This window comes from Strix uralensis, chromosome 9, assembly GCF_047716275.1.
Source record: "Strix uralensis isolate ZFMK-TIS-50842 chromosome 9, bStrUra1, whole genome shotgun sequence".
NCBI classification, from domain to species: domain Eukaryota; kingdom Metazoa; phylum Chordata; class Aves; order Strigiformes; family Strigidae; genus Strix; species Strix uralensis.
This window is the reverse complement of record NC_133980.1, coordinates 16,444,462-16,457,497: the sequence shown is the minus strand read 5'-3', so window position 1 is coordinate 16,457,497 and position 13,036 is coordinate 16,444,462. Positions and strand designations below refer to the sequence as shown.

General features: G+C 38.6%; 1 protein-coding gene across 1 annotated transcript; it reads right to left on the bottom strand.

The window, feature by feature from the left end:
- Nucleotides 1–1,024: 1,024 nt before the first annotated feature.
- Nucleotides 1,025–12,709, bottom strand: LOC141947272 (phospholipid scramblase family member 5-like). The gene is made up of 7 exons (XM_074878226.1): nucleotides 12,586–12,709; nucleotides 9,890–10,041; nucleotides 5,401–5,443; nucleotides 4,366–4,586; nucleotides 3,221–3,382; nucleotides 2,013–2,174; nucleotides 1,025–1,063 (listed from the first exon to the last, which is right to left on the bottom strand). The coding sequence occupies exons 1-7, from the start codon at nucleotides 12,596–12,598 to the stop codon at nucleotides 1,025–1,027; spliced, it is 792 nt and encodes a 263-aa protein (XP_074734327.1). The 5' UTR covers nucleotides 12,599–12,709.
- Nucleotides 12,710–13,036: the final 327 nt, after the last annotated feature.

Sequence of the window (13,036 nt, the reverse complement as noted above, 5' to 3'; positions counted from 1 at the left end):
ACAGCTATGTAAAACTGATACCTGAAACGGAAAAGGCTCCTACTGTACAGTCCTATCATAGAAAATACCTGAGCTTGCCAAAGGAAAACAATATAATTCTGTTCTAGGATGTCCTCAGGCAAGTCTGAATGAAAAGTTATCAAGCACCAGATATTATAAAGAGGAACAACCTTTTAAGGAAAGTCTTGAGTGGATGGGAGCAAGAATCCTTAACACAGGATAGTTTGAAGTGATTTGTGCACCACCCCTCAAACCTTATGGCCTGCCTCCAGTAAAAATAGTGGAAGACCAGATTTTCCAAATAGAGTTTATGTTCCCAAGTCTAGTGCTAGAAGCCTAATTTCTGGCTGTTACTCATTAAACAAATCTTTGCCATAAAATTAATTTACTAGCAAACATAACTTCCCTTCTTTCAACTCACTGAAACAGATAACATCTTGAACTTCCCATCGGGTGATGTCTTTATATTTGTTGCTTTCAATCTCAGTTTGTTGCTATTAATTAAATAACAAATCAGAAAATTACTTCGAAAATTATGAAAAAGCAAAATCCCCAGAACACACCCTCATGTGGTTAGTAACTGGTACCAGCACTTGCAAAACATCAAAGGCTTCTCTAAACATAGACTTTCATCAGTGACGCTGCAAGCCTTCATCTAATCTTTCATGATTTCCCATGCAGGAACATCAAAAGAAAAAGAAGAGAATAGCACTGTTCCAAAGCAACAGCGCTCTGTGTGAAAAATATGTGTTTAGCTACAATGCACATAAAATGTAAGTGGGAAATTGTTATTTACATGAGACGTATTTTAATAAACAACATCATTAACAACCTATCTTTTCCTATAAGGAACAAGGATTTGTGCAGTTCAAAATCATGTCCAAAGCTCAAGGGATTTCTGGAAGAAAATGAAAAAGAATTAGAAAGTATCTAATGTATTAGTCTTCAAAGCAAAAAGATCAATTTATGTTCATTTTTACTTACTGAAACACATTCTGCATATTTTATTGTTTCTGTCATCTCGTTATAATCCATCCAAAGAGTTTTCAAAGAACATTAAGTCCTACAAATAAACAAACTGTGAATTATATGGAAGGTACAAAAATGCAATGATTACTATCAAAAGTCTTACTTGTAGGCTTTTGTTATATAATTAGGTTAGTCAATCATTTTCTATTACTCTGCCACTGAGCAACAGGAGTTTTGGAGGACAGTCCAAAAATATTAAGTGTCACAAGAGGTACGTTTCTACCCTAATAAAAGCAAAATTTCTGAACTGTTGTTGCTATTTTAAAGCAAATGCTTTCCAGTGAATAATTTAAATAGTTTTGTCCTTTTGTTTTATATTCTCTGATGTATCACAGATGATTTTGAAATGATTGCATGTTGATATTAACACATTAGTGTTGGCAAAAGAGGTAAACAGCAAATATCAATTTGTAATTCTAGAAAACATGCATCTTAACTTCATCCTTACCCATAGTGGTGAGTATTCTCCTTTTCATATAATTCTTATTATTATCTTCACAAGGCAATTTTTGTAGGAAATTTCATATGACCTGACCGTCTTGCATGCAACACTCAACATAACTATTGAAGTGGCACTCACAGTTTGAAATTACCATTAGAAATAACATAAATTTTGTTCTGTTTCATACACCCATTCAAATACAACAGATAAGGGGTTTGGGGGAGTTTGATAGGTTTGACATGTATGTTGATATTTGATCCTGCCACGCAAGATATGGAATATTATTTAAACAGTTTAATAAACAAAAATTTAGGAACCTAAAGATGTTCAGCAAATAAGAAAAAACAAAAGCAGCCATAAAACTTGAAAGGTTTTCAGTTAACTTATCTTTTAGGTAGTGGCTTTGGCTTTCCACTGCACTTATGCCTTTGTAGGATCACAGTTGATAGCAAAGGTCACTTTGGTCCCAGTCTGCCCACCTCTATAGGTCTACCTCTTTGTTTGTTTGCATTGCAAAACTTTGTAAGATTTGCATACTTACAATGAGGAAACAAGCACCAATCATTACTGCCTTGATTCTCACATCAAGATCTACAGGGACCTGGATCCCAAAGTTGGCAGTGTTGGTAAAGACATTGTTTACAAATCCAGACCAGTACTTGGAAATTTTGCCAATCGTTGACATCTCATTGAGAGCTTTTACCTGCACAAATGAAAAATAGGAATACACTTAAATGTAAACAAATCAGGTACATGCTGATTATATCTCCACGGAATTAATGACTGTGCCCTGACACACAGAGTATGCTATAGTTGTCAGGTGGTTCTTTTATTGTTATCACTGAGATGCTCTATTAGTGTCAGATTTGCCTTTAGGAGTGGCACACAAGAAAGGGTCTTCAAGTTTGGAAACATCAGCATTTTTAGAGCTGACAGAAAAGTGGAGGAAAGCAATTGTGAAAGTTTTTACCACTTTTGCTCTTTTTTTACAATTCTTTTTCCTGTCTTGTGCTTCTGACATTCTCCAAGTCACAGCAGTACCACTGCTGTGGACCACCGTCCCCTACAACTGACAGATATGTTCTCAATTATGTAGCCATCTGCATGTTTCTCAGAGTATACTGAAATTTCAGACAGTACCCACTGAAGTCTTCTGATTTAGCTAACGAGTTGTTCAACACAGCAGCTCTTTTATGATTACTTGACTAATGCAAAGTGCTTTGTTCACATCAGAATACTCTGTCTAGGGTTTCTTCCAGCATCTCCCATTCTCCCTCTCATCCCTTAAATATCTCAATGGCTCCTCAGAATTATTTTTCTCCTGATTAATGCTGTCAAATGGATGTAGACAGATTGGACAGTAATCCTGCCAGTGGTTCTCAGTCTGAGAGTAATGAAGGCAGCATATTCAATGCCACAGGCTTCAAGGGACTATATGTCAGATAACAGTGTATGCATGTGGAATGAAAACTTGAGCCTATCAAAATCAATGGCTGAGAAGTCATGGACTGCAGAGGACCAGGACTTCACCTAGCGACATGTTTATTTCCTTGAAGGAACTGCCACTCTTGTCCATCTGTAGGAATCTGAGTGTACAAGTCAGGAACTCCAATGCACATTGTTGTACTTCTGTTCTGTAATTCCAGCAATGTACATAATATTTTTAAGGGTAGAATAACGGGATTTTTGAGTGAGAAATTTATTCAAGTAGTAAAATTTTAAAATTCTTAACACTCATAAGAAACATACCTCAAAGTCAACATCTTCAAAACAGCCACAAGTTGCACACGGGCCAACTATTTTTAATACATCTTCTTTACTTTCATTTTGTATAGTAAACTTTGGCAGAAAAGGGTCCCAGTTCTGTACAACATATCCAGCTACTGTACCTGGCGGGGACTGAACTTCTAACTAACAAACAAAAGAAAACAAAAAATCTTGTAAACTAAGTTTACATTAGTATATTTGTCCATAATAGCATATTGTTTATATAATGACAAAATATTTACTTATTGAATATAATTATATATAATTTTACCAAACTGTGAACTGGATATTACAAGACTATCTAATGGTGCTTTTAAATATAGTGGACAATATGAAGCTCAAAAGCTGCACCAGAAGCTAACATCTTACATATAAGATTTGATAAAAGCCATACGCTGTGAAAAGCATTTGTTATTGTCATCAGTGAGCATGCTATAAGCATTTTTATATAGCAGCTGTGCTACCGAAGGACCTTTTTTTAAAAATCACGATACAGTACTAAGAAAGTAGGTAGATGAGTTAACCTATAAAACACTTTCGTAAAACAAGAAATACGTCTGAATAAAGGAGAGTTAAAAATAAGGAGAAAAGATCTGATACTCTACAGGATTTGCATTTTTCACTTAAAGCATCTTATTTCCAAGTTCTGCAGTTTCCGAAAGATAAATGGCCTTCAAGAAGCAGAGCCATGGAGCAAAGCAGTGGCCTCCCAGTCATACCCGCACACACAAATGGCCTCCAAGGATTTTCTGTCCTTCGCACTCTGGAAGTACAGTGGGTGACTTCCTTCTGTAGCACTAACAGACGTTAGTCTGTGTCAGGGCAAGTTGTGTTCTGGGCTGTTACCTGACTGAACAGACATCTGTATCATCAGACACAAGAGCTTTATTTGGGATGTCAGGAATGTAAGGTCCCATGAAAGGGAGGAGGCATACTGGGAATGTGACTCACGGAAGGGCCTCGTTTATCAACAATCACTCCTAAATGAAGGCCTCTGCGCAGTCCCCCAGACTTAGAGGTGGGTGTGAATTCCTTCCTGCCATCCTCACGGAAGTTGAAGGAGGCTTCATTAATGCTGTGCACATACAATGAGATGCTCGGACAAAAGGCAATTAGGATTCACTCACCTCTTGCAGGAAGCAGGGGAACCAGCAGCTGTTGCATCTCAGGGGTCTCTTCACTCTAATCACTTCTCGGCCTGTGTTATCTGCAATCCTTATGGTGAAAGACCTTATAGGCGAACACAAGTTACGATCAAAGCAATCATTTTCTTCTACTGCAAAGTAAACTCTTTGTCCCAAATGGTTTTTTATCTCATATTTGCTGGAGGTCTCTGTGCCAAGTATGGCTAATAAAGCAAATCAAGTAGAACATTACCTTAGTATAATGTTAGTGTATATATCTATTAGCACATATTCTAAAAAAAATCTATTGAACAGAAACTGTTTAAAAAATTGTTTTGAAATTATGACACAAAGAAAATATACAGTTATAAGTAAATAATAATGTCAGGTCTATATTTTGAAAGAAGGTTTAGTTCAAAGATTTTAATTTGCTGTATACTAAAGTACATATCACAAAACAGAATTCAGATCCTGAGTTTTGGCTTGTGCTTTTTCTTAATTTATCATCTGTGAAGTTACAATACAAGGCTGTCCCACTTCAGTGACAAACTTTCACCCAGCGTGGTATTCAAGAATCAGGCCAAAAACATTTTGAATGGGAGAAATACATTAAAAAAATGTTTTACTTGCAGAACTTAATACTTGTTCAGTACTTTGACATTCTGAGGAACTACATAAATTATCTTATGCTTCATTTTGTGTCTTCTGACCTTTCTTTCTTTATTTGCTTTGTTTCTTGTAACATTTCCATGGATTGGAAAGGTGGTTAAGCTTTAATAACTTTGAGAGGGAGGTGTCTGAGGAAGCGAATGTAGGACTAGTGTAGAGATTACTCACTGCAATCTTTCTTTCCTAATTGGTTTGATGCAGAACAGGCATAAAGTGAGCTTCCACCGCACTAACATCACAGTACAGGCCTGAAGCAAGGTGAGCAGGAGGATTCGCAATGACTTCAACAAGGTGGGGACAAGACTTGGAAGCCATTTGGAAACATCTGTGTACTAGCACTGTTAAAGAACAATGAGGATTGCACCATACCTTCAAGAAGCTCCACTTGCTGATGAATAATTATCTGGTCCAGCTGTTTAAAAAAAAATAAACAAGATGGTGGATGTTGGAAACGTCAGTGATCACCTGTCTATTTTTATTGCTCCTCTCCCTGTTAGGATTTCTGTCCTTCTAGAGGTGCACAAGTTGGGTGCCTGAGGACTAACTCAAGTCGCACTTTAGACATCTCTCTGAAATGGTGACTGAGGAGCGTGACACTGGATGCTGTGGTCATGTAATTCATGCACACATTTGAAGAAAAATTATCTTCACTGGGGGAACAAGGAAGACAACAGCAACAGAAAGATGTATGTGAGAAGCAGGACCCATTTTTCACTCCTGTTGCCCCTCCTGGTCTTGGCAGAGGGGAAGTCCCTTACCCCAAAGGTAAGGTAAGTGCTGGGCACCACGGCAGTGCAGGAGTGAATAAATTCAGGCTCAAGCTTGAAACATGCTGTAGCTACAACCCAAAGGGCCCTGCTAGAGCAACCCAGCAAGGCAATCGGGTGATGCCAATGATGGCACACACGAGCTTTAACTCTCTGATCTCAGGCACTGGGAGTTCTGCATCCTAAATCTGGCAAACAGTCACACCAGGGTGCCAGAATGAGCAAAACAGCAGCTCCCCAGAGAAAACCTTGGCTGGCTGAAACTGTCTTCCCTTGTGAGCTGGTTACAAATGCAGGAGAAAAACTGCTTGCCATGATAGCCAGCTTTGCTGTGCTTATCGTCCCTCCGACATTATTCTTTTTTAGAGAACAGTCATTAGTATTATAAAACCAGCAAGACTTAATTTCAGTCTACCTTTCAGTTTTATGTGACTTTTTATGCCTTTTTTATGTGATAGTTTAGGCTTTACTAATCTCTTATCCTTAAATTCCTGATGGGCAAATGCTTGGCACAGGATTTTGCCATTACTCACAGCTGCAGACAGAAAGCACACAGCAACATTCTGAGACCAGCATGTCACAGCTCTCCAGCATCTGTATATTTTACAATTGATAAATTGTGCCTGGTACGTATTCAAACTGTTGCAGCCATTTGTCAATTCTAGTCATCTCCTGCAGCTAGTTCAGGCTGCAAAGAAAAGCTAGTAAAGAGAAACTTCTTTATCCCTTTCATTAATCTCTGAAATGTGCATGCCAGTAATTGAAATAATAAAAAATATTTGGACTTAAAAACTTTCTCCCAAGAATCTTTGCTGTTTGTGGTTTAGGTTTCACAAGAGATGTGAACTCTTGGAGCCCATGGGAAGTTCTCAGCTGATGAAAAAAGAATAAACAAGTTAAAGATGGTAGGGCTATTTTAATATTTTAACATTGATTTTAATATGGATTTCTTTGCCCCACACAGACTTTCACAAGAAAAAGAAAATTAGTGAACCTGAACTGTTAAAAGCTTTGAGTGATTTTGGTCTGTTTATAGGTTTGTTGTGAATAAGGTATAAACTATGTTAAGACAATGTGGCAGTACCGCTTGTTAGACTTGTTTTGCCTTTCACTGGTTTCTGCAAGGCAGCTATTCTGATGCATCTTTTATTGGGGCACTTGTAGATTAATGGAATTCTGCACTTGCATTTTGAAAACATCTAAAGCCCTTTGGTTTACAAAGGTCTGAGTCCTCTTGAGCTCAGATATGTTAAAATTCCTTATACACAGCTAATTCCCAGTATTCAGTCTGTGGGCATTAAATTTACAGCTGACCAGTTTAACCAAATCTAAACTAGGCTTTTTACAAAATTGGTTCAGCCTGAATGGTGGCATAACATGCTGTTGAGCTACCTGAAAAATTCTTCTCCAAGGTCTCATCTGTCTATTCCTGCTATGGGAAAAGGTTCCCTTGATTTTTGTGATGGATGCTGGACAATTCCTTGAACTATGGCAGTGACCTGGAAGATAATAATGAGGTTTGAGGAACTTTTGTTTAAAGGGTGTCACTTCTGTGATAGTTACAGAAAGCATGGTATCTGTTTGCCAAGGCAGAAGCTGCTTATTGCCCTTCTCCAGTGCACCTTGAACAGCCGAGTGAATCACTCCTCAGCCTGACTGACTCCAGGTGTGTATTTCCAGCGTGAAATATAGCTGTCTGTCTGTAATGTACAGGAGAGATACTTTTGTTTCCTCTCATCCAACACTATATGCTGTGTCCTTGAGTTGCTGTTTAGAATAAGACTGTAGGGATCTCTTTGAGATTCACTAAATTTGGACCTTGTTTCAGAGTCAAACACGTCATGGTCTTATTAAGAAATATATTGTTTTCTCAAATCTATCCAGCTATCTTTCTCGCTCCTGCTGGAGATAATCCCAGAACCTCATTTCTATTTTTTATCCTGTATTTATTCACAATCACTTTCTATACAATCTTTCTTCTAATAATATCATTCTATAAATTAAATGTCTCTTTTTCCCACAGTTTGTTTACTCTTCCAGGTACTCTGTCATGGTTCCCTCTCTGATAGTGTTTTTTTAGTCTAAAGATTAAACAATTGCAGTCTTGTTTATAAGCAGGTTCTCTATTCCCCATGTCCTTCCAGTAGCACCTGTCTGTCCCTGTTTAAATTTGGACCCACTTTTCCCCAATACACACACAACCAGAAGGATACACAATATTCCAGTCTTCCCAATGGCATCAAAAATTCCCAGTTCTGCTAAAAATACCTTCATTCATCTGAGAATTTCATTACATGAAAATCTCTTAGTCCATCAGGATAAATCCCAAGGGATCACCCTGGCAGCTGTGAATTCCACGTTCATTCTGCAGGCAGCCCTCTCCCTGCTGGTCATATCTCCTTTCTGCTCCAATCTATCCTGTATGACTTGTTTCATTAGTCACACAGCCAGTATGACTTCAGCATCGCACACCAAAATGTTCTGCAATGCACAGAAACTCTAGCTGTGGGTATATGTCAATAATCAACATTGCATACATGCTTTCCGCTTTTCAGAGAAAATTGAGAATAACTAGCAAGGGCTGCAGAACAGACACATGGTTACTGGGCCGAGAACAAGCATGAATGAGGTCTTGAGTTCTAGTTATAGTTCTGACAGCGACTTGCTCTTTTGTCTTTATGTCAGATGTAAAGCTTCTATAAAATGGAGTAATAGAGGTTTTTCTTGCCCGCATTGTATTGGTAAATCTGAGGTATAATTCATGTTCGTATAGGAGACTGAATATGTAACCTGCCAAGTATTTACTATCATAATCACTTTTAGGCTAAAAAAATGTAGCTCCCACAGTCTGTGAGCAAATGCTCATGTAATTGACAACACATATCATTTTGTGCATGGGCACTATGAAATGAAAATCATAACTCCACATGAAAGATTGTTGCTGAAGGATCTCCCAGTGTCATTAACTATCTAGGTAACTTATCTCCAAAAATAAAATATATTCAATTTCTGCTTCTGTAAAAAACTACCAGAAATGTATACCTAAAATACAGCCCCTCAGTGAAATAAACATTTCCCAGCAACACCAAAACACAAACACATCAGAAGCATGTGTATCAGAATTACAACCTGACTACACCAGGGGCCTGATTCTGTTCCTGCCCATACCAGGAAGGGTGTATGACATGTTACTCAGCATATATAAGAGTGGCAGAATCCAGCCACATGGGAAATGTAAACTGGAGTCAATGTCAAAGCAATAGCAGGGAATAACCCTCCCAGTAAAAACATGCAGGAAGAGATGAAACTTCTGGAGCAGAGCTGCAGACCATCACTGGTCTGAGCTCCAGGAACGGAAAGGTTTCACAGAGAAAGATGGACAGCTGTACATTTAGCAGTAGGACGGAGAAGACCTCAGCGTTCCCTGTCCCTCCCCTGCCTGTGACCTACTTTTCTGTTTCCATTTCCAGGCATTTCCCTCTCTCAGGCACTAGCACTTTCCTGCCCCACAACTGAACATAGAGTGGGGGCGGGTTTGTAGCTACCCAGTCTTAAGCTCACAAAGTTGTCTCCTTGGGATCTTGCCTCCCCAGGACCTTACCTCTAACCTGAAGAACACTGCCATTGGCAGGAGTTTTCTTAGAAGACCTCTGTGTTCCTCAAAGGATTATAAGGAGGTGACAATTCCTTCACACACTGCCTGTTTTAGTCTTTTGGAGGCCAGATGGAGTTTGATAGCCATTTCCCTGAGGGTAAGCTCTTAAGGAGCTGTAAGGAAACCAGGGTGACAATGCAAGAAGTAATACTATGACCTAGAAAAAGTTCTAGAGGAAAAAAAACATGGTTTTGGTGCAAGGAGAGCTGCATGCACAACAAATTGATTTCTATAAAAATGAATGGCAGTAATGAAGGAAGGGCTTGTCGTTCCTACACTCCTTATTTCATAGTAATGGCAAACAACAAAAAAGCCTCTCCATCTCCATCCACCTCTCCCCCAAGAAAAAAAAAATGCAACCAACCCCATCCCTCAAGGTATGAAAGAAGTCTACAAGGAAAACAAAACAATTCTAACATTTGGAAAGATTCAGGACCTGGTTCAGGTACTCCAGACCAGGTGGCATGTTATGAGTGTGTGATGTTTGCTTCCAGAGACTTGTTGGTTCAATAGGCTTATTCTGTTCAGGAAGGTCAGAAGAACCGGGGAGGTAATCCTTAAAGATTGAGTTGGTTTGTCTCTGAGATTCTGTGGGAAAAGAAGAAAAAAAATCAGAAATGAACAGGACCAAACAGCAGCTAGCTGCTTGGATCAAAACTGGAATAGTAATGTCACATTCTGCCTGTGACTATAACAGCATTTTAATTCAGATAAGGAGCGAGGATCTCAAACAAATCTCCTGACGGTCCCACACTTCGAGCACTCTGATTCACTTTATAAAGCAGTCTCAGAGTATGCCAAGTGGAATCACTTAGATGAAGCTAAACCAGAAGATGTGGTCTTGGAGGGCACCTTATCCACTCTGACAGCTTTCAGCAGTCAGGCTGTATGAGAAGGCTGGAGCTGGTCTGGACTCACATACAGGGTGGCCACAAGGTCCTCACCACAGGTTGCTCAGCCCTGCTCCCCGTGTGCTAACATACACCAAGCTGCTGAGGGCTTGCTTCTAGCAAGATGTTTTCTAGCATCTTGAGGGCATGCATATTTTCTCTTAATTAGAGATAACATTTCCAGGGATCTCAGATTCCCCAGGCTACATGTTACAACCCTAGTACCAAAGCCTACACAGCCTCTTACAGTGTATATTCATTATTACCTTAATGAAAAGATCAGATATCGTTAAGCTGTGTTTTCTGGTTAGGTATTGCAAACACATCCTTTTGGACACAGTGATGGTTACCTTGCCTAGCGCCGTGAAGGTAACAGGCACCTGTGTGCCCACACCCCTTCACATGCACAGGCACGGTCTCCCCCAGTGCAGTGATCACCTTAGCCATTCGATTCTCAGCAAACTCCTACTGATTTTACTATGAGCTTCTTTCCACAGCCTTCAGTAACACTGGCTCTGCCAGAACAAGGAAGAGCGAGCTGAAGCTCTCCGCATATAAATGGAAAATTCTTGTATTAAGCTGAGCCCCTGCACTTCAGCAGCAAAGCAGTCCCCAAACTGACCATTTTTATCTCATATGTAACAATGCTTAGGCACAATGGGGTTTGAGGTCCAGAAGGAATTTGGACTCTAAATCTGAAGCTCTCTTTTGCTGTTGTGGGTGTAAATGAGATCTTTTAGCATTATTTAAACTCAGTGTGGCTGATTCATTGTTTAATCATATTTTGATGTTAATTTGTCTTTGCAGCCACTGCTTTCTTTCAAAGTCTGAGACCACAGGAAGAAGTAACAACCCCTTTGAATTTGTATCTGGCTTTTAAAAATGTATAACTGGGTAATAAATATTTTATATGCTCTTCTGCATCATTTTACCTCACAGGGTTCTGTTACTGCCATAACTGTTGTTGTTACATGAAATGCCATGAAGTGGCCGAGTGTTAGTGTTATTCTTGAATAATAAAGAGAAAAAAATACAACAAATTGCAGTTCTACCTGTCAAATTTTAAGCTATACAAAAATCAAACAGTAAGTACATTAAATATTGATGACAATCTCAGCTGCTCTGACACTTTGTCTATTTTTGTGAATGTTTCCCATTTCATTTATGGTATGGGAAAACTTAAAAGTTATCGTATGATACAGTGAGCATTCTGTACAAACATAATTTGTAGAGTTAACTGTTCCTAAAAGAAGTATATTATCAAGTTCCTTCATTATGAAAACCATATTTCACAACACTACTATTTTGCTTCTTCTATTAACTACTATGGATTAAAAATATACAAAACCAGATCTCTTTTATATGGCTAAAGACAAGCAAAATTTTAAAAAATTATATTGCAAGAGTAAAACAATGCTGTAAAACCTGCTTTCTGCTGTATACCTTTTAGTGCTGTAAATGCAGAATGTCTTGAGTATTTGGGGGGCAAGGAAGAGGTGTAAACATTTGGCAAACATAAATAGACAATGCTGAAACTCCCTGGGCCAACATCTGCTTCTGTATGTCTCAACAGGGTGACCTCTGTGGAGTTGCATTCATGTTAAGAAAAAACAGATTTGTGTCCTTCTGTTTACTTTAAATATTTGAAAGCATGGAGAAAATTAATTTAGAAGGCTGGTGAGATCAGCATGTTACAATGTTTGCCTATAGCCCTGAGTACCCAACCAGCTGCTGCTATAAGACAATATGTGACAAAGATGAATCCACATGGGAGTAATCTGATTAAATCCAGTTATTCTTCAGATATTTGTTTTCTGTACGTGGTTATTGGGACTCTGACCAGTTTTGAAAGTGAAAAGCATTTGCTGATTTGGTATTTTTGAAGTGGAATAGGAAAGAAGTGTGCAAAAATAGTGGTACCCTTGGCTCAGTACCTGCCCTTCCCACACATTCTGTACCGACAGGTTTAAACACAAAGAGACAAACATTAAATTTTCTGATGGAATGCAGATGCTAACATTTTATAACATTTTTTATTCAAGTAACATTCTAGTATAGATTTTAGTCTCCTTAGGAGCCTCTTGAATGCTGAAAAATTAAAGGAAGGCAAAACAACTGTGCTTTGGCTGATGTGGTTTTAGCCTGAAACTCTCATTTCATCAGACTGCTGATTGCTGGAAACGTACAAGACTGTAGTTTTCTGTAAACATGATCTAAAAATACAGACTATAGATGCACTTACCTTGAGAGGCCATGAAGCTTCCTGAGTTACTTCTTCAAAGGAAGCCAGGTTAAAAGAAAAGGCTTTTCTTGTTGCAGCAAAGAAAAAAAGAGCACAGCATGCACAAAACTTCAGAAGATGTCTGTCTACTTCATATCAGCTTACAAAGAACTGGAGGAAATGTATTGCCTTTCTCATGTTCCAGAACACTGCATTTTATGTCGATGGACAACAGGGGGAGATGATGCTAACAAACAAGAAAAACATGATTCATTTCAAGTCATTTGCACCAATAGAAAGAGGAAAAAGTATTTTGTGAATACAAAGAGGGAAAACTTCAATGTACCCACTGGCTAACTGAACACATTAGACCTAAAATTCTGCTTTATAATGTATGTATGTATTCTGAGACTACACAAATTCTATCTTTATAATTCAATATTTATGTTTCCATTTTTTCAGGGTATCCAAT

Excerpts from the sequence above, each read along its gene's own strand:
- LOC141947272 (XM_074878226.1), bottom strand. Across the intron at positions 5,444-9,889 it reads GTCTGGAGTACCTGAACCAG|CTGGACCAGATAATTATTCA; the intron begins GTCCTGAATCTT and ends TTTTTTAAACAG. Across the intron at positions 1,064-2,012 it reads TTGGTGCTTGTTTCCTCATT|GACTTAATGTTCTTTGAAAA; the intron begins GTAAGTATGCAA and ends GTTTATTTGTAG.